The sequence below is a fragment of the Melospiza georgiana genome, chromosome 1, assembly GCF_028018845.1.
Source record: "Melospiza georgiana isolate bMelGeo1 chromosome 1, bMelGeo1.pri, whole genome shotgun sequence".
NCBI classification, from domain to species: Eukaryota; Metazoa; Chordata; class Aves; order Passeriformes; family Passerellidae; genus Melospiza; species Melospiza georgiana.
Window position 1 is genome coordinate 5099531 of NC_080430.1, and position 24798 is coordinate 5124328.

General features: G+C 46.8%; 1 protein-coding gene across 1 annotated transcript in view; it reads left to right on the plus strand.

Moving 5' to 3' along the window:
- Window positions 1–234: 234 nt before the first annotated feature.
- OXSR1 (oxidative stress responsive kinase 1) overlaps window positions 235–24798 on the plus strand; it is an 89484-nt gene continuing 64920 nt past the window's right edge. The window contains exons 1-2 of the mRNA XM_058034301.1: window positions 235–386; window positions 20197–20309. Coding sequence (XP_057890284.1) covers window positions 317–386; window positions 20197–20309 — 183 coding nt within the window. The 5' untranslated portion in view covers window positions 235–316. The remainder of the gene's footprint in view (window positions 387–20196; window positions 20310–24798) is intronic.

The following is a 24798-nucleotide window of genomic DNA, read 5'->3' on the forward strand; positions in this document are numbered from 1 at the left end:
CGTGGCGTAGTTGCCTTCTGGCGGCGGGAGGGGTGTTGCCACGCCACGCTCAAGATGGCGTCGGGCGGCGCCCTGCCGTGGCGGGCGGGGCGCACGCGGTGACGTTAGCGCTCCCGGCATGGGCAGGTGCAGGAGGTGGCGGTGGCCGGAGTTGGGCCGGCGGTAGCGGCGGGAGAGGAGGAGGCGGAGGAGGAGGGGGCTCGGACTCGGCCGTGCTTCGGGGACAGCCGGGACACCGCAGCGCCTCCTCTCCGCTCCCTCGCCCCTCGGGGACGCTCCCCCTCGCGGCGCGGAGGGCGGCGGGCGCGGCGCGGCCATGGCCGAGGAGCCCAGCGCGCTGCCCTGGTCCATCAACAAGGATGACTACGAGCTGCAGGAGGTCATCGGTGAGCGGTCATTGGGGTGCGGGAGGGTGCAGGGTGCCCCTCGGATGTGGGGGTGTGAGTCCGCTGAGGGAAGGGGGGGTCCGATCCCCTTCAACTGAGGGGGATCCTGTCACACACCGCGCAAAGGAGTGGGACTGTGTGGCTTCCCCCTCCCTCAGCCATGTGAGGCTGTGAGAGGGTCCGTCCCCCCACACTGAGCTGTGTGAAGGTTTGGGGGGCCCTCAGCTGAGGGGGGTGTCTGTCCCCCTTCTCTGAAGGGTGTGAGGGTCTGGGGTGCCCCTCATCTGGAGGGGTTCCGTCGCACACAGCCCGGCACGGGCTGGGACGGTGTGACCGCCCCCCCTCCAGCCACGTATGTCGGGAGGATGTGAGCGGCTCTGTCCCCTCGCCTTGCCGGGGACTCTGAGGGGCTCTGTGGGACCCCTCTGCTGAGGCTGCTGCCCCTCCTCACCTGTGTGTGCGGCCCGCGGAAGGGGATGTGGGTCTGCCCCATGCCAGGAAGGGATTGTGGTGGTGGCGGGGACGCCCCCCTGGCCGGGGGCTCCTCCCTGGCCTCTGCCCGCTCCTCTGGGCAGGCTCTGGGTCCGCTCGGATCCTCGGACAGGATCGGCTTTGGGGGGCTTTGCTTCCCCCCACGGTGTGGTCGGGGATGTGCTGGGGCTGAGGTTCACTCAGCGGGAGTGAGCTCCGGAGCTGGCGGGGACTGTCTCCTGCTGGGGCACCCCGGCTCCTTTTGGGGCCATCGCCCCTCTCGGCAGTTTCGGAGCCCCGCGCTGCTTTGGTCCCTGCACGGAGGGTTTGGCAGAGCCGCCGGACGAGCCTTTCACCCTGGGGTTTTGCTGCTGCCGTGCCTTTTCATTCATTGTCCTCAGCTCGAGGCCCCACTCCTTGCTCTCTCCATTAAATGATTTTTCTTTTCCTTCTTCACTCTCTCTTGGCGTTAAGCTGCCCAGTTACCAAAGGCCTGCCGCTGTACTGATTTATTGGCTGTCTCGACCATTTTGTTGGGGTGTGTTTGAGGGATATATTGCTCTAGGGCGAGCGTGTGACACATCGGAGGTGGTGCCACAGGTGACTCTAAGGTCGGTGCCTCCCGTCTCACCCTCCGGAGACTCGGAATGAAGCAGGAGAGTGGCAGGGCGGGCTCCCGGCCAAAGGGTTTTAGGAAGGAGGTTAATTCTTTGAGTAATCTTTGTGGAGTGCTTTTATTTGAAGTTTCTGGATGACGTAGCACTGTCATGCCCAGGCTTTCCATCTCTGCCTCGTGGGGAGGTTTGTTTTCTGTTCAGGGTTGGAGAGTTTGTGAAAATGCTGCTTTAAGAGATTAAATTCTTAGCATTGTTTAAAAGTAGGAAGGAACTAAAGCTGTGGAGTGGGGGAAATCCTTCTGGAAATCCCTTGTACTCTGTGGGACCAGGCTTTGTCCTCTCCCTCTGCTCAGAGGCAGCAGCAGTGCTTTAGGAAGGAGACCAAGGGGAGGTGTAATCCTACAGACCAACCCTTTAAATCTCCTCTGGAAAACGTGTCCTGGGGGGAGGATGTTCAGCCTCCCTGAGGAGCAGGAGATACAGGTGTGGGGAGGAAAGGGGAGAACGTGCCACCGATTTCCTGTGGAAAGAGAACTGAATTTCTCCTAGGAAATTCTTCCTTTTCTTTTGAGAGCCTGCAGAGGGGGGTTTTGTGGTGGCAAAAAGAAAGGATTTGGACGTGAGTAATCAAAGACAGGAGCCAATGCCTCTTTGTAGCTGGGGATGGAACAAGAGGGAATGTAAATACACTTCTGCTCTTGGGAGAACTCGCTGCTGGAGATGCACATCCCACAGCCTCAGAATGCTGGGAGACACACAGAGATGTTGTCTCCTGTTAACTGACAGAACTCAGGGAGAAATCTGCAAAAAAGTCAAAAAGTGTTGAATTTCTTCTGTATCTTCCCCGTCCCTCCGCAAACCGAGTGTCTGGATGTCGCCTGCTCGCCGAAGGGTTGTGTTGGCATTTCGCGTGTGACGGAGCTGCCCTGAGATGTGTATATTGCAAACATATGGTTTCTCTTTTTAACTTTGCTGTCCCCTGCCCCCCCTTTGCTCCTTTCAAACCCTGCCGTGGCTGCCAGCGGCCTGCATGGAGATGTGACGCAAGTTTCCTAGCACGTATATGATTTGTGGGACAAAATGTCACTGTGTTAACTGAGCTGGACTGCCTTGCCTCCTGCTTCGTGTCTCCTGTAAACCTCAAGGGTTTTTTGGTTAAGTTTTTTTATTTTTTTTTTGAGCTCTCTTTATAACTGAGGAGCTGTAAAGGTTCTTCAGCACGGAACAAAGAGACGTTCTGCTGTGGAAAGAGATGAACCTTGTACCGGTGCTTTTAAAGGATTTAACTTGTTTCCTGATGAAAAAAAAAACGACATTAGTCTTAAAATTTAGAGTAAATTTTGAGATTACCAGCTCAGCTGTTTTTTTCACGTGGAATAATGGAAGTCCATTTGTAGCCCAGTTCTTTAATTTGTACTATTTTGGCCTGAAAATAGCCATATGTGGCTTTTATTGGATGTGGATGGTTCCATAGCACTCAAGTGCAGGAACAGAAAAAGCAAGTTTCCCACCTGCAAAGAGACCCTGTACTGTAAAACTGCTCCCTGATTCTGGCTAATACTATATATAAATAAAAAAGGATTACTCAGCACTGGGGATGACTCATGCCATTCTAAAGGTGTGGATTAATATCCGTGTTGATTATGCTTGGTTAGTGTTAATAACTGCTGAGTAGCCTCCTTAGGCTTAAATAACTTCTGGTATATTCTTAATCAAGGAACTTTGATCAGAGGAGAATCTGATTTCATTTTAAGAAAGGATAAAATGCAGGTGGGGTAGAGGAAGCAATTTCAAAAGCATTTCAGAGAAATGTACCCCCAGAGTAGCCAGAGTTCTGCAGGTGAATAGGGCCTCTGGAGATGCTGCAATTTTTATCTAAAAAGCAGAATATAGTCTGTGCTGTGGTTGTGAAGGTGGTTGGTCTTCTGAGCGTGGATTGCATATAAATTACTGCAGGCTTCTTTTTGAAGCCTGAAAAAAAATCGACCTCATGCTGCTTGTGCTGATCAGATCCTCACACATTCAGGTTCCCCTGGATCTCACAATTCCTCTTGGAAATGCTGGTAGCAGGAGTGAAGTCGGTTGGAACTGGGTCATTCTCGTTTTGCTACTTTTCTGGAAAGATTAGAGCCCTGCTGACTGTGGCTGTGTGATTTAGGAGCATCCCCTGTGCTGTGAGCAGCCCATGCCAGAAACAGGAGATGAATTAGTGGTGGGAGTGCTCCCAGGCTCTGCTCCTGTGCCCTCTCCCCCCTGACAGATTCCTTTGCAGGCTGCACGAACAGATGTGCTGGGAGTTTCTTATCCCATCAGAAATCAAGGCTAAATTGAAAATTGAAGTCACCATTTTAGGAATGATTAGTTTTTTTAATGACTGTGGTTCAAGTAGCTTTGGAGTTGGGTTTTGCATGTGATCACGTTGATCTTTTGGGGCTGAAAATTAGATTTCTATCTGTGTTTATCCCAGCCCTGTGTGGGAGAACTTTTTTTTGTGGGTAGAGAGGAACTTCTTAGAATTAAGGTGTCTGCTCTCCCAAATTTTATCAAGATGTCCATGCTCATCTGTCTGGTGCTTGTGAAGGAGTCTTGAGCAGAGAAATCCCAGCTGTTGAAAAAGAGCAGCCTGGAGGTGCTGGCCAGGAGCAATCAGGGGCTTTGGATGTAAAAATCAGGCTGGAAGGGGAGGCTCTTGTCCAATGATACTTCAGGGCTTGGGTTTTTGGGTTTTTTTGCAGTGTGGTGTTCATTGCTGGCTGTGGTGCCTGTGCTGGCTGCAGCCAGTTTCACACGCCTGATATTTAAAACCCATTCAAGAAAAATGTTACACTGTACAAAATAGAACTGCCTGAGCTCTAAACGGAGTGTTTAGGATTCAGTCTTGGAGCCATATGTTTTGTTTTAGCATTTCCTCATGGATTCCCACTCCTCCCCCCCAGCTTTGCTGAGCAAAATTGATTCCTATACTGTATTCCCAGTGCTCAGGCTGGTTAATTCATTTGAAGACTTTCTTTGTGTGCTCATTTTTTCCACATGAAGTTGGTGGAAAAGCCTTAGTTGTTTTACATTATGTTAAAAGTTACATTAAATTAACTTTGGGCCATTGCAGATAAGTTAAAAAATGAGTGGTCATTCATAGTACTTGGTCTGCTTGGGAACTGAAGTGGGAGATGCTCTGTACCAGTTTCTGCTGCTTGGATGTAGACAAATATATCTTGTGTGATCCTGAGTGCAACAGAATAGCCAAGCTGCTCCTGCATCCAGGCTCCCTCTCCTCTGGACACTTGACACATCTCTTTAAGACCTTTGATATCCTTGCCCTGCTGGAATTAGAGCTGAACTAAGTCACTTTTCACCCCTGGGGAAGTGAAAGCAAAAGGTGTTTGCTTGTGCACGTGCCTGTTTTTAGTGCCTCTGTTGTCTGTGTGCTATAGGAAGGAGGATAAAATGCACAAGGCAGCAAAATGAGGGCTTACCAAGGCAAGCAGTGCTGAAGGAGGCTGGCTGGGAAGAACTGGGGTTGTTAGCCTTGCCTGCTGGTTGGAGGGGAGAGCACACACAGATCCTGCTGCTTTCAGCCATTCCAGGGCATTAGGGAGAAAACACCCAGGGTGTTTCATGTGGAAGAGTTCACCTTCCCTGGGCCTGGTTCCTGTGTAGCAGCTGCTTCCAGTGCTGCTGGGTACCTGGGACAATTAATGTTTGACACTTCCCTTTCTCAAGAATCCATGCAAATAGTTGCAGTTTAATGCAAATGTCCTGGCTGCTGCTGGGGAGTGTGGCTGTGCTGTGCTGCTGAGCACACCTGAGGGAGGGCTCTACAAATGCATGCCTGGGAGGCTTCTTGCTCCTGCAGCTGATGAAATCTTGGAGAATCAGCTCCTCCCCAGAACGTTTGTCTGTTTGAACTTGGCAGCATCTCTTTTCTTTCTGAGTGTTAGCAGCTTGCCCACTAAGCCAGTCTGGAGATGTAATCTTTTAATAAAAGATGGAGCTCTTTAAAATGATGGCAATAACACTTATTGCTAATTGTATTAGTGCCTTGCAACAAACTTTGTCTTCATCAGATTTTCTTGGAAGATTTCCCCAAAAGTGGACAATATCCATCATAAATCTCTGCACAATAAATTTAGCTGTGGACATGCTAATGGAGTGCTTGGAAATTTGGTGTTATTAAACTTTCTTAATAGGGAGAGACAGACTTGAGGGCTTTGTGGGTGTAGAAGAATAGCTGTTGGAGCAGTGGAATTTGGCGTTGCAAAATCTTTGAAATATCAGGATGCTGGGGCTTTCCAGACCAGTCCAGCCTATTTTCCTGCCTTCCCTTTAGAATCAAACAACTGAGATGCAGATAGGAAGGACTTGGCTCTCCAAGTTGCTGCAGTTTCCTGTGACTTCACCTAAGGGAGTTGAGCCTTGACGTTTGTAAGAACCACGTGGAGCTCAGTGTCTGTTCCTGGCAGCCACGGGAGAGCCTTGGAGACAGGGTCAGTGCCTGGCTGACAGGCAGCCCAGGCTTGTACTCACAAGGCCATGGCTCCTGTGTGAGAGAGATGGGCTACCTCTGGTAGGAAAACAATGTGTATGCTAACGAGGGGAGCCAGACTGGGAACAAAATCCAACTTGTGTGGCTTGAGTAGGACAAGATCATTTAGCAGATGGTGTAACTGCAGCTGAGTGGGGCAGGGATACAGGTGCCTGACTGGTACTGAGTGAGATTTCTCATGTTCCTCGTGTGCATGAACATAAATGAAGGGCCTGACCTCAGTGTGGGGTTCTGTCAGCCCTCAGTTTGATCCCTTATCTGAGCTTGCTTGCCTTGAAACACTGCTCATGACTGGGGTTTTCATGTTGATCATCACAGCCTGCACATTTCTTGGTTTTAACTACATTAGGTTATTGGAATAAGGCTCCCAATATTCCCAGTTAGATTGTGCCTGGGCCAGTCTGACCCTCGCTGCTGGGCCAAAGGCAGCAGCTGTGGTGTATCACCCCAGAGATACCTTGGCTTGCTGGAGATTGCAGCTGGGCACTGAACAAGTCCAGGCTTGTTAGGAACCCCGTTTACCTCAGGAGGAATGGCTTCAGGCGATGGTGAAGAGAAAAAGGAGAGGATTCTGCTGGAGGGTTTAATGTCCAGAGGTTTATTCCATGGTTCCAGAGGTCTGAACGTGAGGAGCTGCTCCAACAGAATCCCCCCGCATGCTCTGATCACCTTTTAAGCTCAGGGACAGGGGGAGGGGAGGTACAGGTGAGCACCAACCAGGTGAGAGGGGCAGGGTCTCAGGGGAAGATGACACCAGACAGGCCAATGACCCCTGGGCTGAGGGGCATCCTTTGAACTTGACCAACCACACGACTCCTTGCTGGAACGTTTAGCCTGATTGACAGGACTCACTCAGCATGGGGGCAAGGGGGAAGGGAGAGAGGCACAGGCACACCTGGGGGAATGACCTGGAAGGCCAAAATGGGACATTACAGCACACCACAGCATTAGGTGGTCCTGTCACACTGGAAAAGCAGGTAGAGATTTGTGGTGATACAAATGCACAAATGAAAAATCCAGTACTTCTTTTCACAACTACTCAACAGCTGCAACAACCAGCAAAGTTTTTTTCCAAATCCTTTCACCACTCCCTGAGGTTCTTAAAGATTATTATTTCCTGGTGTGCACCACTGCACACAGAATTCTTGTTTAATGTGAATTTTCTTGCAATGAAGAGAAATTCCATCCTGGAAAAAAGATTTGGTTATGTATCAGCCTCCATCAAACTGGAGTCTAATGTGCCTTGCCAGGATTTCTGAGACCACTTTGGTTCTACACACTGGTGAGTCTGCAGGGGATGATTCTCTTCCACTCTTAAAGATCCCATCTGTGAATGAAGTACAGAATAAATTCAGAGCACTGATTCACTTTCTCACCAAATTTCCATGTTAGGCAAATCTTCTTTCACCTCCCATCCCTTACAGTTTTATACAGCTTGTGAAGCGACACCTTCAAAGTCTGATAACTCAGTCAAATTAAAATGCACTTGTGAGGGAATACAAAAAAGTTTTTCTGAATGAGGTTTTAATTTTTTGCCAGATTTCAATTTTCTGCTCCAACTGCCTTATCTTGAGAGTTTGGGGCGAGTGAGAGAAACAAAATTAGTGTTTTCTTTCATTTCACTGTTCCATGCTAGACTGACTTTATAGCATTCTCCCAATGGATATTTCCTTTGGGCAGGAAATGAGCCCATGTAAATTCATTCTGGAAAGAAAAGGTACAAGCAGCATGAATTGAAATACTTCAGTGATCATCTCTCACTGTAGTAAACTCTCCTTGGGTTTTGCCAGAGTTTTGTTGTTTTATAGTCATGAATGGTAATTTAAGGACAAATTTACTCTTATTGCTAGCACCTTGCTATTAATAAAGCTGTGTGGGAGGATGCTGTTCCCATTTCCTCCATCCACAGAGTTGAATCCAGTTAAAACTGCAGAGTGAAAATTTGACCTTGAGTACCCACCTCAGTTCTGGTGAGATCTGAGCGAGCACGTGGCTTTCCCAGTGGTATCCTCTGCTGGCTTGGTGTGTGGAAGAACTGAAGTTGGCTTTTGCCTTAGAGCAGAGCTAATTAACAAATTTTACTGTTCATTACTGGGCAGGGTGGTGTCAGGTAGGAAAATGGGTAAAAAAGCTCTTTGTGAATGTGGAGTTGTGTTGAGGTGCTTGTGGCAGGGTGTGACATTATTGCATCTCGGGGCAGTTCAACACATATTTTGTACAAAACATACTGATGGTTTACTAAATATTGGATGAAAGCTCCATAGTTACTGTTGGACAGGTTGTGCATTTTCAATTTTGATTCTCTCTGAGCTAGGCTCTTGTTCATTTTCACTCTTCAGGGGATTTTAAGCCTATTTCCTTAAGTTCTGGGGCTCATTCCAGCTTTTCTGAAAAGGAAGCCTTGCAAACAGTGCAGAGGCTATTGGAAAATGATGGTGTTTGAAAAGTGAGAGAGCACAATGATGGCTGTGGCATGAGAGCACTCACAGAATATTTTTCTTAGCAAAATTATGGGCTGGGCTGTGCTCTGAGCTGATACGTGTTGGGGTAAGTGGGGAACTGAAACTGCAGCTGGCAATTTCAGGCTGTCTCCAGCTTCAGGCAGGAACACAGTATTAGGTTATCTCCATGTCTTGAAAATTCATCAATTAAAGACCATGTTCTTGTTGTGGAGTAAGCACCTTTCCTGCAAAATCCACAGAGATGATTTAATGATGTCAGTTTTCAGAACAAACCCAGAAAGCTCCTGTCACTTTGCTGAGACACAGCCAGTGAGGACTCCCAGGGTGGTGGAGTTCAGTGCCCTGCTCTGGCTGATGCCAGAGTGTATAATCCCTGTAGGGAATTAATGAATGCTTGTGCTGGAATGGCACATGGGGGAATTGCTGCCACACGTTCTGTTCAACACCCAAACCTCCCTGTGACCCTCCACTGCTGGATGGAGCAGCTGCTTCATGGATTCCCCACCACAGTGAGCAGTAACAATGCCTTGTCTCTCACTGCTTGTGGCCGAGGCTTGGTGCTTTTCTTACACCACTTGCTTTGTGTTCAGGCTGTGTCTGCAAGGACAATTCCCTCTGAAGGTGCAGGGAAGCTGAACCTTGAAGTTTGTGCTGTCTCCAAACCTTAAAGGTGGTGATCCAATTGTCTCCAGTTTGTGATCCCTCAAGATCTACCAATGGAAATGGAGTTCTTTGGAATCTTGATGTGTTATGTCTTTACTTCTTAGGCCACTTCTTTGTGACCCTTTCTGTCTCTCACCATGCAAAGTTGTCATCAAATTGCAGAGTCGTGGGATCCTTCAGATTGGAGAAAACTTTTTAGATCATCAAGTCCAGTCAATTCCCCTGCACCACTGTGGTCACCACTCAACCCTGTCCCCAAGTACCACATCCAGTGTTTTTTGAACACTCCCAGGTGTGGTGATTGCAGCACTTTCCTGGGCAGCCTGTTCCAATGCCTGACTGCCCTTTCAGTGAAGGTGTTTTTCCTAACACTCAATATAAACCTCCTGAGGTGCAGCTTGAGGCCATTTCCTCTCGCCCTGTCTCTTCTCCCAGGTAACAAGTGACTGACTCCCACCTTGCTCCAGCCTCCTTTCAGGGAGTTCCAGAGGACAATAAGGTCCCCCCAGGAGCAGAAGCAAGTTGAAAGGTGAAGCCATAAGTTCCATCTTTCACTAAAGTAAAAATAGTCATTGAGGATGCCAATTGCTGTCTAATAAATAGCTTGGTATTAACAGCTAATAAATACCTTGGTATTGACTTGCAGCAAACTATACTGGAAAAAGCATCTTGAGCATGAGCAGGTTTCCTGTTGGACAGGTCACCAATGCAAATCTTACTGGAACAGCTGAGGGGCCTGATGAACTGGCAACCTCAGCTCAGTTATTTGTCCACATCCTAAGGCTCAGGATGGTTCTTGTTACTCTTGGTTAAAGAATGTAATTTTTAACTAGTGGGCTAATCTTTTGTGCTGAACAGACTGAGAGATGCAGAAAATCTTTATTAGATCAAGATATTTGCTGAGAAGAAAGGATAATAGCCTTTGAGAGAAGATCTATCTGATACTTAAAAGCTTATTTACCTAAAATAACCACGGTACTATCAAACATCTGCATTGTAAGCAGACAGATTGTTCTGTTACGTGGAAACGTGGCCAAATAAAATATCCTCTACAGCTGACAATTACACTTGAGACAGAGTTCAGAGATAAAAATTGGGAGGGAAGAAAGGAGAGCACTGGCTTGGCTGCTGTAGCAGGGCTGTGTTTTGAGCCTTGGTAATACCTGATGACAGCCAGCATGATATTTACATTGCTGCATATACCATAAAGGCAACTGACAGTGATTAAAAGGGAAGGATGAACTTTCTCCACTGAAGTTGCTGTGTTTGGAAATGAGATGTTTGAGCCTGCTTTCCATCGTGTAGAATTAGCACTGCATAGCTGCAGTGCCCTTTAAATTAGCCAGAGATGTTGGCACAAAATCAAATAAATATAATTGGTTTCAAACTAAAAATCTAATTTAGGCATGCTAATAGCATCTTAAGTAAATGTGGCAGGTCACGCAGGACTTGTGTAACTGGCCCTTGGAGCTTTCTGCAGTGACTGCCATGGGGAAAATGCTTTCTGAGGTGTTCCCCAAATCACCTGGGTGCCTTGGGCAGCTGGAGGGTGTTTATTAAAGGCACGATGGGAATGTCTGCAAGTCTGGACTTCTCTGGGATATCCTGAGGGCTGCAGGGGTCAGGCATGCAGCCAGGAGCAGCACCCTCTGCCCCCCTCTCTTCTGTGCTTTGGTGTTTGCAGTGGAAGTTGTGGAGCAATGTCAGATGGGCTGGTGCTCCTCCCTGGCAATGCTTCTCTCTGCTGATGCCTTCTGTGGCAGTGGCTTTCCCTGCTCTTTGTTTGCTTGTCCTGCTCAGGTTGGGCTCTGATGCTGGGGGCTGCAGCTCTCACAGGGAGGCAGTGGAAAGCTCTCCTTGCCTGGGTGTGTGTGGGCTGGTGACTGCAGATGAACTCAAACAGCAAAGGGACCCAGTGACAACTTTGTCACGTCTCTTACTGACATGCTTTGCATGGCCAACACTGTTCCTCTCCCTGTGTTCCAGTCCTGACCTGTTTTATATTGACAGGCTGACCATTTCCTCTCCAAGCCTGTCACTTCCCTGCTTAGTCTGGGAGGATTCTCAACCTGAATGTTTGCTGAAGGTGGAAAACAGACAACATTTTTCTGTGTTCAGGGCCTAAGAGGTACTGAAAGATTTGTGAGAGAACAATGCAGCGTGGGGTGGGGTGAAGATTTCCACAAGACTCCCCTTCCTTTCTGCAGAAACCTTGGCATTGAGTCATTTAGATTGCAGTAGCTAACCTCTCTCCAGCTTAGAAATCAATGTCATTTATTTATTTATAGTTTAGAGTTCAGTGGGGCCATGGGAGATGTACCTAGCTGGGGGTATTGCCCATCAGTTCCTGATGGCTCTGAAAATAATACTGGACTTCTTACAAGTGATTGGATTTGGGTTTGTATTCCTCCCCCTGAGTCTGAGCCGTGAATTAAAGACTTGGGCAATAGGTCTGCAGCACTGAGTGTTTCTGTATTGATGGACACTGGAGGGGCAGCGTGTTTTAACAAGTGCTGGCAGCACTGTGTGATCTTTGCTGCCTTATCATCCTTCTCCACTGCACATGGAGCACTAGGAGTCTTGAGAAATACATTGTCTTACATGGGCACAAACCTCTGAGCTCTGGACATGGTGTGTGGCTTTCAGTGGTATTCTCAACTGTGAGAGCTCTTGTCAAGATGGTGAGTAACTCACTGTCAGCAAGTTTATGTGCTGTTCAAATGTTTTGGCTCTAATTCTAATTGGACAGCAGACTTTCAGAATATGCTCCTCCTTATTCTCTGAATTCTTTGAGCATGCTTGATTAATGCTGGAATATCAGTTGTCTGTTGGACACTGCAGGTGCTGACATAAATTAAGCAAAGACTCTCAATATTTGAGAAAGACACATAATGACAGAAATATCTTGTATTGTGAGTACTATTTGAAATCTTTGGCCTCACAACTTGCACAGAATCTCAAATTACTTGAGCTGTGGATGTACTGGAAGAAATGATCAGAGAGATTGCAAAGCAATACACCTGCAATTTAAATGAAAGAAGCAGGAATTCAGGAGTGAAAAGTGATTTTTCCTCTTCCTCCTTCAATAAAAGATTTAGACTGTACTCATCAGATGTGCTGGTGTGAAATGGAAGTCACTTGTATTTAAGTCTTAATTCTCTGCCTGGACTTGTCACCTCCCCATCCTTGCCTTGCTCAGGGTGTTGTCCAGCACATGCCCTGTGCCTCCCTGTACCTGCAGCCACCTTTGGCTGGAACCCAGCCGAGTGTTCCCAGCACTGGGCTGTGCTCAAGGTGAGCCTGAACCACAAATGAACCTGCTGCATGCAGGGATGTGAGTGAGGCTGGGCTGAGGGCAGGGTGACATTTTGACATTGACCACACGGAAATGCAAAGTTTTAAAATGATTTATTTACATCAGGGTGGAGCTGTTGTTCCTAAAGCCTTTTCATCAGAAATATGAGGGTAGCCACTGCCTTGTAAATGTGAGAGTTCAGCTCTTCAGCTGCCTGCAGCATTGTAGCATGCATGTAGTGCAGGTCTTCATGTGTAGTGTGCACTTATGTCTGTGGGGATGGCTGGTTTTCCTCCATCCCCCATATAGGCTTTAAATTTGGCTCCCTCACAACTTTCCAGTTAAATCTGCTTTCACTTTCTGCCTTTGCTTATGCCTCTCTGATTTATTTCTTCTCTGCACTGTATTAGCAAGTGTTTCTCTCCCCCTTCTCTACACAGTATCTTTCCATCTCTTCTGTGGATCAAACACTCAAGTTGGGAGAAGGTGCACCAAGTTAAACCTGGCCTCTTACTGCCTCTGCCAGGGTTTAAACCAGGTGCTTGTGCTGTGGATGTGTCATCCTTCAGCTTGTAAAGAAATGTAAAGCCCTGTTCTTCTCTCAGTAGGCAACACTATTCACAGTAAATTTGTACTGGGAATGAATTGTGGAAAGGTGTCAGTGTGGCTGTGCTGGTGCAGCTCTGGGAGCTTCCTGAGGGTAGGTGCATGTCTGCACTCCCATGTTGCTGTGGGAGGAGAGCTGTGCTCACTCCTTTGCTTTTGTAACTTTTTTGTGTCTTGGCCATGGACTATTGCTCTGCTGCTGCTTCAGTTTACCACAGGCCTCCCAACAGAGCAAACCCAGCTGAGTTCTCCCTTCCTGGCTTTGCTGCTGTTCCCAGTGTCTCCAGCAGCAGCACTCAGAGCCAGCTGGGTGTTTGAGCTCACTCTGAGCAGTGCTGGAAGCCCCCAGGGATCCTCCTGCTGACTGGGGGCTTTAACTCCACTCCTGGAATTGTTAACACTCTTTCTGCAGTCCCATGCTCAGCAGATGACAAAGCCTTCTCAGCTTTGCTGTGAAAGCATTTTCCTCCCCACAGGTAAGCAGGCTTTTTGCCCCCTCTGTGGCAATACTAGGAGTATGTCTGAGTCCTGTTATGCATTCCCTTTGATTTTATTAATGCTATTTGGAGCTGTTATTGTAGATGGTATCTTCCATTTTGTAGTAAGAATTTGGTGTGTAGTGGGGAGATGGCTTGAAAAACATATTCAAGGAGCATTAACATTGCATTACTTCACTCTTCCTGAATCGTGGGGCTTGTGCCAGCAAGACTTTGACATCCAATGGACTCTTGTTACCAAGTCCTGCTTGGGGAAAGGAGTATTCCCACCCCCTGCTGAGTTGGCTGGAAATTCCAGAGTAGGCTTTTTTTTTTTTTTTTTTTGCTAGCTTGTTTTTAGAAGCAGTTCATTCTTTGCAAGGGGACTCTTCTCACATGAGAGACATAAAACAGAGGCATCGCTTTGCCTTCATAGGAAATGGACCAAACAATGCAAGATCAGTCTGAATTTGCAATCCACTATTTAATTTCTGGTTTAATTAGATGTGTGTTTCCCTGTGCTCTGTAAGAATGCATAAGAAGTTCTATTCCCAGTCTTGTAGCTTCTTGTTTTATTGCTGTATTGTCCTTGGAATGAGTAATCAGAGCAGGGCTCCCACAGCTCTTTGGCACGAGGCTCTCAAAGAGCTGAAGCATCCAGAGATGGAGCAAGCCTGCAGAGACAGGAATACCCAGCCTGGCTTGCAAAGCATTGAAGGTTTCTTGGGCTTGGGGGTACCTGGAACCTGAAAGTCCCAGCTTGGTGCAGAGCAGCCTTGCAGGGAAGTGTTTTGTGTGCATTGTTCACAAGAGGAAAACCCGGGGGCACAGTTACAAACAGAGCCTGCGTCAGCAGCGGCTCTCTGGCACCGCACTCCAGATAGCGGAGGATGGAGTCCAGATCTGGCTTAAAAATAGAGAGGTGGTGTGTGTGCAGGGCAGGGTTCTGGAGGTGTCTGGCTGAGCATTGCCCCGTGCTGAAGGAGACTTGGCAATGTGACTTATGGGGCAGGTGGAGAGCAGCATTTCCCCAGCCTTAGAAGAGTTGTTGCTGTCCCCAGCTATCCAGTGGGAAGTTCTAGAGGAGATGGAGATGGATTGTACAGAGGTGGAAGGCCAAGGTTGGGGGAAAAACTGGGAGATCTGATTAGTTAGCAAGGGGAAAAAAAGCTTACCATGTGGGTGGTCAAACACAGAAACAGCCAGAGATTGTAGAAATATCTCTTGTTAAAGAAAATCCAAACTAGACTGAATTCAATGCTGAGGAATCTGATCTAAGCAGGATTTGGTCCTGCTTTCTGCAGGAGGATGGACTAGAGGTTCCTTCAGACCTAAATGGTTTGTAATGTTCATTTGACTCTGGGAAAGTATATTTCCTCTTCAGAAGAGATTTGATACTTACCTATTTGATCAGGGTAAGGACTGATGCTACAAGACTGTTATGGAACACATCCCCTGTTGATTGTAACAGCTTTGTGAGCAACTGAGTTGCAATGAAGGGAAACTTTCACATCTCTGAGGGTGCCTGAAGTAAATTTAAAGCTGGGGCAACACTGTGTTGTGAGCCCTCCTACCATGTAACTACTTCAAAGTGCTGTTGCACGTGGTAGGAGAACACTATCCCGGAGCCAGGATTTGATGCTTGTCTTGTGACTGTTTGGCATGACTGTTCATTGCTTAAGCAGATCTCTCTGCCAAGAGGATCTCTGGCTTCAGTTGCACTTGCCTGGGAAGAGGCATCGGTGCAATTCATCCCAGTCTTACTGGGAGAGCTGCAATGTCCTTATGTGGCTGCAGAGATTCACTTAAATTGGAGACAAAGTGTGTAGGGACGTGCTGTGTCCTCTGGTCAGTCCCCTGTCTTTCCACTCCTCCAATTAGCCTTGAAATAATTGGCTTCCATTAACTTCAGCTGAGATCTCAGCAGGTTTGTCTTTATTTTCAAAAATGGAACCTTCATGTAAATTGTGGAAGTGTAGCAGAGAGGAATCCAGCCTCCTTTGAAAGCTGGTGCTGGGCTTTCATGGGGAGTGTGTCTCAACTGAAGGAGCTCAGGCTGGAGCTGTGGATGCTGAAGGGACCATGGATCCAGAGGAGACAACCTGGAAAATCAGGCTTCAGTAACTGAGTGCTTGGGTTTTTTTATTTGAGTTATTTTAATCCTTTCAGAGGTTGGTTTTATTTCAGAAAGAGCCATTTAATCGTAGAAACATGAAAGAAGCAGGGGTTACAAAGGGTATGTTTCCCTCTTAAGGCGGTGTTTTCTAAAGTAGGTCATGACCCTCTTATGCAGGAATTTTGCAGCTGCTATCCTAAGGGTTGGAACTATATCTGAGAGCCTTAGAGAGGCAAAAGCAGGGGGTATTAAGCAGATCTTAATACCCATTTGGGGTCTCCTTCCTCCCCATCATCCTTCAGCAGAATGATCTCCTGCTTTTCAGGAATAAAGCAGCAAGCATTTGGCTGTGCCCGCTTTTCATTGTTTTGCTAAGCTGTTCTGTTGGGAGAGATTAACCAGGGAGCAAATTTTCTCCGAAAGAGGCAGAGCCTCAGCCCTGACCTTGATCAGGGTGTCTGAGCTGGGAGTGAGTGGGAACCCAGCACAGGAACTTTAATTAACCCTGTGCTGCCCACGGCATCGGGACTGCTGGGAGAGTTGGTTTGTCCAAGTTGTGTTACCCTGGCACAAACTGCCCTTGGGCTTTTTCCTGTCCACAGCAGCCCAGGAAATCTCTTCTCTTCCTGCTGTTGCCCACATATTGGAATAAGGCTCCCAATATTCCCAGTTAGATTGTGCCTGGGCCAGTCTGACCCTCGCTGCTGGGCCAAAGGCAGCAGCTGTGGTGTATCACCCCAGAGATACCTTGGCTTGCTGGAGATTGCAGCTGGGCACTGAACAAGTCCAGGCTTGTTAGGAACCCCGTTTACCTCAGGAGGAATGGCTTCAGGAGATGGTGAAGAGAAAAAGGAGAGGATTCTGCTGGAGGGTTTAATGTCCAGAGGTTTATTCCATGGTTACAGAGGTCTGAACGTGAGGAGCTGCTCCAACAGAATCCCCCCGCATGCTCTGATCACCTTTTTAAGCTCAGGGACAGGGGGAGGGGAGGTACAGGTGAGCACCAACCAGGTGAGAGGGGCAGGGTCTCAGGGGAAGGTGACACCAGACAGGCCAATGACCCCTGGGCTGAGGGGCATCCTTTGAACTTGACCAACCACACGAGGCCTTGCTGGAATGTTCAGCCTGATTGACAGGACTCACTCAGCATGGGGGCAAGGGGGAAGGGAGAGAGGCACAGGCACACCTGGGGAAGTGACCTGGAAGGCCAAAATGGGATATTACAGCACACCACAGCACCCACATATTTGTTACCTGCTCCTAAACTTTAGATAACTTCCTCAATGAGCTTTTTCTTTTTCTCTCTGTTGGTGTCATCTCTCCCTATGCTTGTTTTCACTTAGCAGTGTGTTCAGCATCCTTGCTGCAGCTTCTCTCCTTTCTTTCTCTTGCCACCCTGGCATTTAACAAACAAACTGTGTGGTTGAAAAGCCTGAAGTGCCCACGTTGCCATGTTTCCTGAACTCTCCAGAGAAGCATGGAAAGCAGGCTTTGTTTGGTCCCAGAAGCTGCTGCTGCCACCAAAGAGCAGCTTGCTTGTGGCACATCGTGCTGCAGCTTGCCTTAATCCTCGCTTGATACGCTTTTGAGATTTCATTGTTTCTCTGTAATTAGTGCTACAGAGGAGCTGAAAGAAATGACGAATTAGCAGGAGAGGGGGGAGTGGGGAGAGCAGGTGGTGATCGAACTAAAGAGAGCTGCCAGAAAAGTAGGAGCAGCAGGGAATTAAATGGGAGGAGTCTCGAGTTCAGATGATTCCCTGCCATGTGCCCAGAAGGATTTAGTTTGGGATTTCATTACTGTTCAAATAATGCCTTCCACTCCTAACAGATCGGGTCCCTGTCGGCTGGGGCATTGTCCAGCCCTTAGTGAAAAGCAGTTTTTGCCCTCAAGTCCTACTGAGCATTGATCCCCTGGACTCCAGGACTGGAAAGGAGCTTGAGTGGTCCTGCTTTTAATTAGGCTGCATCTATTGTTTCTGGTAGTAACATCCTAAAAGAATAAAACACAAAGCTATTCTTTGTGTGGTGACTTCTTTAAAGCCCTGCACTTCATCTTGTGAAGGACTTGGTTCACAGTAATGATGTTGCATCTGGATTGCAAGAAGCACCTCTGCCAGTTGTGCTTACACAAACTGGCTTTGACTGGCACAGAAATCCTGGGATGTCATGCTGTGGGGAGAAGCAGGAGTGTGGTGACACTATTGAGTGTCTGAGATATCCAGAAAGAGTCTTTGAGCACTGTGCTTATGAGGACAGGTAGCTTTAGAGAGAGGATCCAGCTGGGGAGTGAAAAGGGTTGTGTGACAAGACAGTCCTCTGAGGTGCACAGTCATAGATTCCTCCAGCATCTGGCTTGTGTTTTCAGCCTCTATTACTATGCACTAAGACATCCAAAGAGAGAAATCATAATACTGGCACTTTGGATGTGTCAGCAGCAACATTTCTTCTGGGATCCAACTCTTTCCAAAGACCTGATACAGTGTTTGTTTTTTGTTCTGCCTTCCAAAAGGCCATTGCTGTGGGGAGACCAGCAATGCTAGGAAGTGCAAACTCACTCCTGCCTTATGTCACCATTTCTGTGTGTGTTGCTCTCTTTGTCTTGAGCCCTTGTGGTTTTACTTTTCCCCCCATCGAAGCAGCAGCAGAAACAAACCCAGAGGAGCAGCTACTGAGGGGAGAGGAGTAGGTCAGGGCCACCCAGGATTCCAGTGAGTGGGAATTCATTTGTGCTGGGACTGCTGCTTTCATGCTGGATTCCTGCACCTGCTGGGCACAGTGACTGCAGGGAGTGCATATGGAGGTTTGTTTTGGGGTGTTTGTCCTGTGCTTAACGTTGTGTATTTCAGCCCTGCTCCTGGCAGTCTGACCAAACTCTGCTGTCAAAACCTCCCCTCCTTGCTCTTTCTGAGCACTTTCTGTTAAATATCTGCACAGACCTCTCCATCACCTGTTATTTGCTCTAGAACCTGCTTACAATACTCAAACTTTGTTTTCAAAGCCCTTTGTAAATATTCTTGCTGTTATTGCTGTCCTTTTCCTAATAACTTTGTTTTGCCTTGTGCTGTAAATAGTCTCTGAAAAACAATATGTGTGCAAGTAATAAATGGTCTCAGTCTTGAACTTCTTAAAAACCCATTTGCTTTGGGAAATAATAAAGCTTTAGCAACATTAGCATTCTGTGTTCTGCACACTTCTGCCATTAAAATGTAAACTCCTGAGTACAGGGAGTCCTGGCAAGCTGATGCTGATGTCCAGGGTGCACTGGCCATGCCATATAAAGTGAAGTCAAAGTCCTGCAGCTCCCACTGCAGCAGGTGCTGGTTGAAGATTAGAGGAGCAGAGTCCCACAGTTCAGGGCTTTTCAATTTATTGACTCAGAATGGTGCAGTTTTCCTTTGTCTTTCAGGGCTGAGTTTCAAACTCTTTCCCTCACCTGGAACCTGGTGTAAGAAGACACTTGCTGGTGACTGTAGGGATCTTCAGTAGTCTTTGTTTGAAAATGAAAGTTTTTGCTCCCAGTTCATGTGAATGTACTAGAAAAAATCACAAAGCTTGCAAAAATGTGCTTTACCTGAATTGCAGAATCTGGAAGTAGTTTTTATAGTGTTAAAAATAGGCAAATCTGCTAAAATAGGTGTGTTACACCAAAATGCAGAATAGTTGTTTTAATTTCTCTTTATTTTTATTAAAATTTTTTAGGTATTTGCCTTATGAACATTTGAGCTATATTCCACATTTCTACCCCTATTTTATTACAGTGGATTTACTCCTTTCCAGTGAAGTGTGTAAATGTGGGGAGCCATGAAAGAAGGTAGAAAATAAAACAACAAGGTGTCCTGCTGATGAGAGGTGAATGTTGCAACAGCTTCTGGAAGCCAACAAAAGTGAACTTAACATCAAATAGATTTTAAGTCTCACTATTTCAAACTCCCTTGCATGCCAAAGGATATGATGGTGCTGGGTACTTTAAATCCAGAACTCCCTACTTGTGGCAGTTTGAAGGGCTGTATGTTAAAATGTGCTATTTTTTCCCTATTGGAATTTAAATGTTCTGAGGCTGTGGTTTTCAGCCCAGAAACTGAGGCAGTGTGAGAGCTGCAGCTGAACCTGTTTGAGTGAAACCCACCTCGTGTCTTTGCATAAAATGAGGAGAGATGAGAACAGCAGTTAGTGCATAAAAATATTTGAAAAAATCTCATTAGCGTTGGTAGCAGAGAGTGGCTTGTTCTGACACTTTGGGTGAACACATCAGGTTAGAAGTCTGTGTGACCTCAGTGACATATCTTTTAAAAGTACATGAGTAGAATCACTCTTTTATAAGGAAGCTGGAGTCTGGGGAGGGTTTTTGGGCTGCAGAGCTGTAATGATCCCTGGCAGGGACCATAAAGATCCGCTTGTTTTCCTTCAGTTTGCCCAGGGAGCTGCACAGTGGGAATGCCTGCAGTGCTCTCACTGGTTTTCAGCTGGCTCTGCTGTCTTTGCTGTACTCAGGGTTTGTTGGGCTCCCTCCCTGGGTGCTGCAGTGTGTGAGCTGTTGGTAACTCTCTGTTTCCCCCCAGGCAGCGGAGCCACTGCCGTGGTCCAGGCCGCTTTCTGCGCTCCCAAGAAGGAGAAGGTGGCGATCAAACGCATCAACCTGGAGAAGTGTCAGACGAGCATGGATGAACTCCTGGTATGCACTCACAATTGTCTGGGGCTTGTGTTCCAGTTATTTCTGAGATATCTCTTTGCCAAGTGCCTTAAAACCTTTCCTGAAGTGGGGTGAAGTTGAGGGAGCTCGACTGACTTCATAATTGGCAGCTCAGTTGTCCTGGTTGTGGGACATGGTACTTAAAATGTTAAAAAGATCAACTGTTGCAAAACTTCAGACTGTTTGTTTAGAGCTCAGCACTTTGTATAATCCCTTTGTTTTGAACTGAGTTAATGTGCAAGTGTGAAGCTCTGCTGTACCCACAAGAGCCCTGAAGTTTGAGGGGGATCCAGAGCTGCATGCTTTCAGAACATTTAAAATTGAAGGAAATGGCTTTGCTTTCTTTTCCTTTCCTGCAGTTCTTTACATTTTTTCCCATTCACCTGTAAAGAGAAAAACTGAATGAATTAGCTGTTGTTCCTAATCTCTTTCTGGTACTGTTGCCAGCCAAAGGGATCACTGACATACTGCAAGCTGCCATATGGAAATCCCCATAATTCTGAGTTCAGGAAAGGAGACAGAGTCCTTTGGAGCTGCAGTGCTGTAATTTTCTGCTGCTCTGTGTCTCTTTTCTCAAGGTTGTCTCAATGAAAAACTGAATTTTGCAGTAGCTGTGGTAACTGAAATTTCCCTTTTCTCATCTGGCTCCTGTGTTGATGGGTTTGGTTTTCTTCTCTTTGTGTGTGAGCTGGTTCCTCTGTAGTGCAGTGGTTCTCTCATTCACCTCACATCTGGGAGGTCTCTGAATTTAAACAAGGCAGACACAGAGATTCCTGTGAACACTGAGGTGTCTCTACTAGAATGAAAGAGATCTCTGGGGCAAAATTTTCCACAGTAAATACTGGCATTATGGAGATGAGGCCTGGTACCATCTTTTCTTCTGAAGCACCTCTCTAGGATTTTTATAATCCTGCCTTGTCTTTCTGTCCCCCCTCAACAGCTGCTGTAGTTTACCTCAGGCACTTGTTTTGGTGCTTGCAATTAGAAGGTAGAACAGAAACAGAATTTGGGAGTCCTGCTACCTCTGCATTTGTACAGTCTTCAGTAGATCACCTGAGCCACAGTTCCAGTTTCCATCTAGTATCTGATGGTATTTTTGTTGTTATGGGTATGTGCAAATCTGCCCTGGTTGAGAGGAAGGGCCCCATTCAGGCTGCCAGTGCTCCTGAGCAGGGTTGTGTGTGGGCCTGTGTTCAAATCCTCTTACGGCTCATGCTGCTGTAGGGCTTCAAGATCTCTTCTCACACTTGGTCTTTTTGTCCTTATACCAACCCTTGGTGTCCTTTTCAAGCCTTTTGTGTGGCTTGCCCATACTGCCCTGCCTCAGTGGTGTTCCTGAGTGCATTGTCAGGGTGTAGTAATTGAGACTGGGATTCTTTGAGTAATTGCCAATTCTGACTAACAACATCAGCTTCAGAAAGAGACACTGCAGAGACTTGATGTGTAATTTTAGATAAGTACTTCTAATTGCACATTTGAAGTCTCTGGCTGACCCATTCCTCACAATTATTTTTCTTGTTATGGGTGGGTCTGCAATGTATTGCTGTTGTCAGCTCTCCAGAGCTTCCACTTTTGTGACTGGATCTGGTGTGGGTCCTTCTCTGGGTTAAGTGTGCAGCTGTCAGTGTTCTTGAATTTGAAAGTCATGGAAGGGTGGAGGGGCATGAGATGGTTCTGAGCTGTAGCAGCTTCCAGGGGCAGGGGTTGCTGAGGTGGTTGTGTTGTGTGAAAAAGTGTTTTCCCTGGGTTTGTTCTGAACTTGTCAGTCTGTTGGATCACCAGTGTTTCTCAGTGCAAGAGCCAAAAGAATGGAAGTTCCTGATTTCCCAGCTCTGTGTGCTTCACTTCTTTTCATCTTGTTTCCATATCTGCTTCTACCCTAAAATAAATATTCTCAAGTTTTGCAGTCTTGTAGTCTCCCTTCATGGCAGTTTCCCCCATTAGTTTAATTAACTTTTCTGAGCAACAACTTTGTATTGCAGGATTGTGCCTTCCCCACAGAAAAACCTCCAAAGTTTACTGTAGGTGCTTGCAGGTTACAATTGTTTAAAGAAGCAAATACAAAGACAGATATGATGAATTCACACTGGGGTATGTTGTGTCCCTGCCTTGCTTTCTCCTCTCCCCCAGTGCAGTTAAAATCACAGACTGGGGCTTTCATGGGGCTTCTGTTGCTCTGAAGGCATTTGGGCACAGCAGTCAGCTTATGGTGAACTCTGCTTTCCTGCCTGGGGTCAGGTGAGGGCTCTTGGGTTACAGCACTGTCCACTCATTGGGCAGTGTGATAGCAAAGGGAAAATTGTGCTTAAATTATTTTATTATTATTTTTCTGCAGTGCCTCACATTTCTCTGTTGAAGCAAGCTTCCTTATTCCCAGAAGCTGCATAGCCAAGAGGGTAGAACAGACTCACTTTGCTTGGGAGAGGGTAGGGAGACCAGCAAACCATCCTTAAAAAGGTGATTTGCTTCTTGTACACCTCTTTTAGTGTCTGTGCTGCTTAGGGGTTTGCTCTTGTAGTTCTTGGGATGGAGGAGAAGAGAAAGGTTAGTTTGGAGTGGGAAATGCAGAGTGTTTCTATCACCAGCTGGATGGATGAGTGGCCTTGAGCTTCCTCTAAGCCTAGCAGGTGTCCCAAGGCCAGGAAATCTGGGATCACATCCTTGCTTTGGAGATGCTGTGCTTAGACTAAGTGCTGTGACTTGGCTCTTTAAAGGTATTGATCTTGATCCTTTTATCTCAATGTACATTTGAGCTGTGTGGGTGGTCAGGAATAAACTGCACACTTGGCATTTACTGTATGACATTCCAGGTTAATGCACTAAATTTATTTCTTGCTCTGGGGTATGGAAAATGCAGGAAGGGCCAGCTTTGTTGAATCATGAGCAGGCCAAGTCAAGGGCAAATTGCTGTAAAGAATGTAGACAGCAGGAGTAATGCTGTGCAGAGTTGTGCCTCCTTCTAACCCAGCTACTGAATTAGGTGGTGTTTGTCAGGAATTTATTTCCATGCCTCACTCAGCTTTTTTCCTGTACATTTCTGAATGCTCACAGATCTCTCCCAGCCTGCCTGTGGGATTCAGCTGACAGAAAAGCACAGTGTAGCTTCTGGGGATTCTTGCTCAGGGGTGTGACTGGGAGTGGAGTGCAGGGAGAGGTGGTCAAATACAAATATATGTATTGTTGTCTACAAATGGTCTTGGACTTTTTGATTTATTGCTGAAGTTCCACTTTTTATTTGTCTTGCAACCCACAGTAGTTAACAACCACACTGCTGTGGGTTTGCAAACAGTCTGCTTGCTCATGTGTTGTATTTCACAGCTGCACACCATTCAGAGCTGTGTTTTGCTCTCTTTTCCATTGTGGGATGCTGGTTGCCAATCCTTGAAACAGTGGTGTCACATCTGCCTCAAAATAACCATGCTTCCAACCTTTTTCTTGTATAAATCTTTTCTTGTTTTAAAGAATTACTGATCTGAAAGGCCTTAAATCCCCCCTCTGTCCTACAAACTCTACTTCATTTTCATGTAATTAAAGCTGAGTTTTCTTTCATCCAGATGGAGACTTTTCTCTCCATGAGTAGCAGATGACGTGGCTTGTCAGCTTAGCAGTTCCCAGCAATATTGAACAGCAGAGAGGGAAACAGAAGCTATGGGATATTTCACATTGGACTTTCCCAGCTAGGGGAAATGCTGCCTGTTTATTCCCTAGGATGATTCAACAGGAGACAGGCTCAGGAAAGGGCTTGGGAGATGTGGTGTTGCTGTTCCTAGAAAGATTGCAAATTCTCCCTGCTCCACAGCCTGATTGCCCTGGGCCTGGCAGGCTGCACACAAGAGGTGAAGGTGCTGCTCTTTCAGTGCTGTGGCCACAGGGCAGGTGAGGAGGCTGAGGGAACAAACTGAGCTGCAGTTAAACAGAAATGTCCTTTAGAATTTCATGGAAATAACCCAGGGACCTTGCTGCCAATAGCATGGAGATCAAACATTGCATGAGATTAAATAAATCAACCTATAGTTGAGAAGGTTAAATTAGATAGGATTTAAAAAAGGGATTATGAACTCCCCTGGTTTAAATCATAAGCCAACTGTTAACTGCCCAGGCTTAGTCAGAAGTCTACCCTCTGGGCAGATAATTGTGTAACTGCTTTTCATAGGGTTTTTACACCTTCTTTTGAAGACTTGGACAGGATATTGAGCTGCCTTTGATCTGATGGAGCACTTCCTACCAGTGGTTTAACCAGACTATAAGGTTGTTGGGGACAAAGCAGCAGATTGCTGTGGAAGCAGTACAGATGTTTCATCCATGCCTGTCATCTGCTGGGAATTGCCATTATAATTCCATTTCCAGGCCTGAGACCTTCATGCTTGCTCCAGGGAAAAGAAGTGCCCAAGTGTCAGTGCCAGGGAATCTGATAAATGATATGTGGTTTCTGCTTGGTGATTTGATCTGCTGACTTACACGTTCCTTGCAT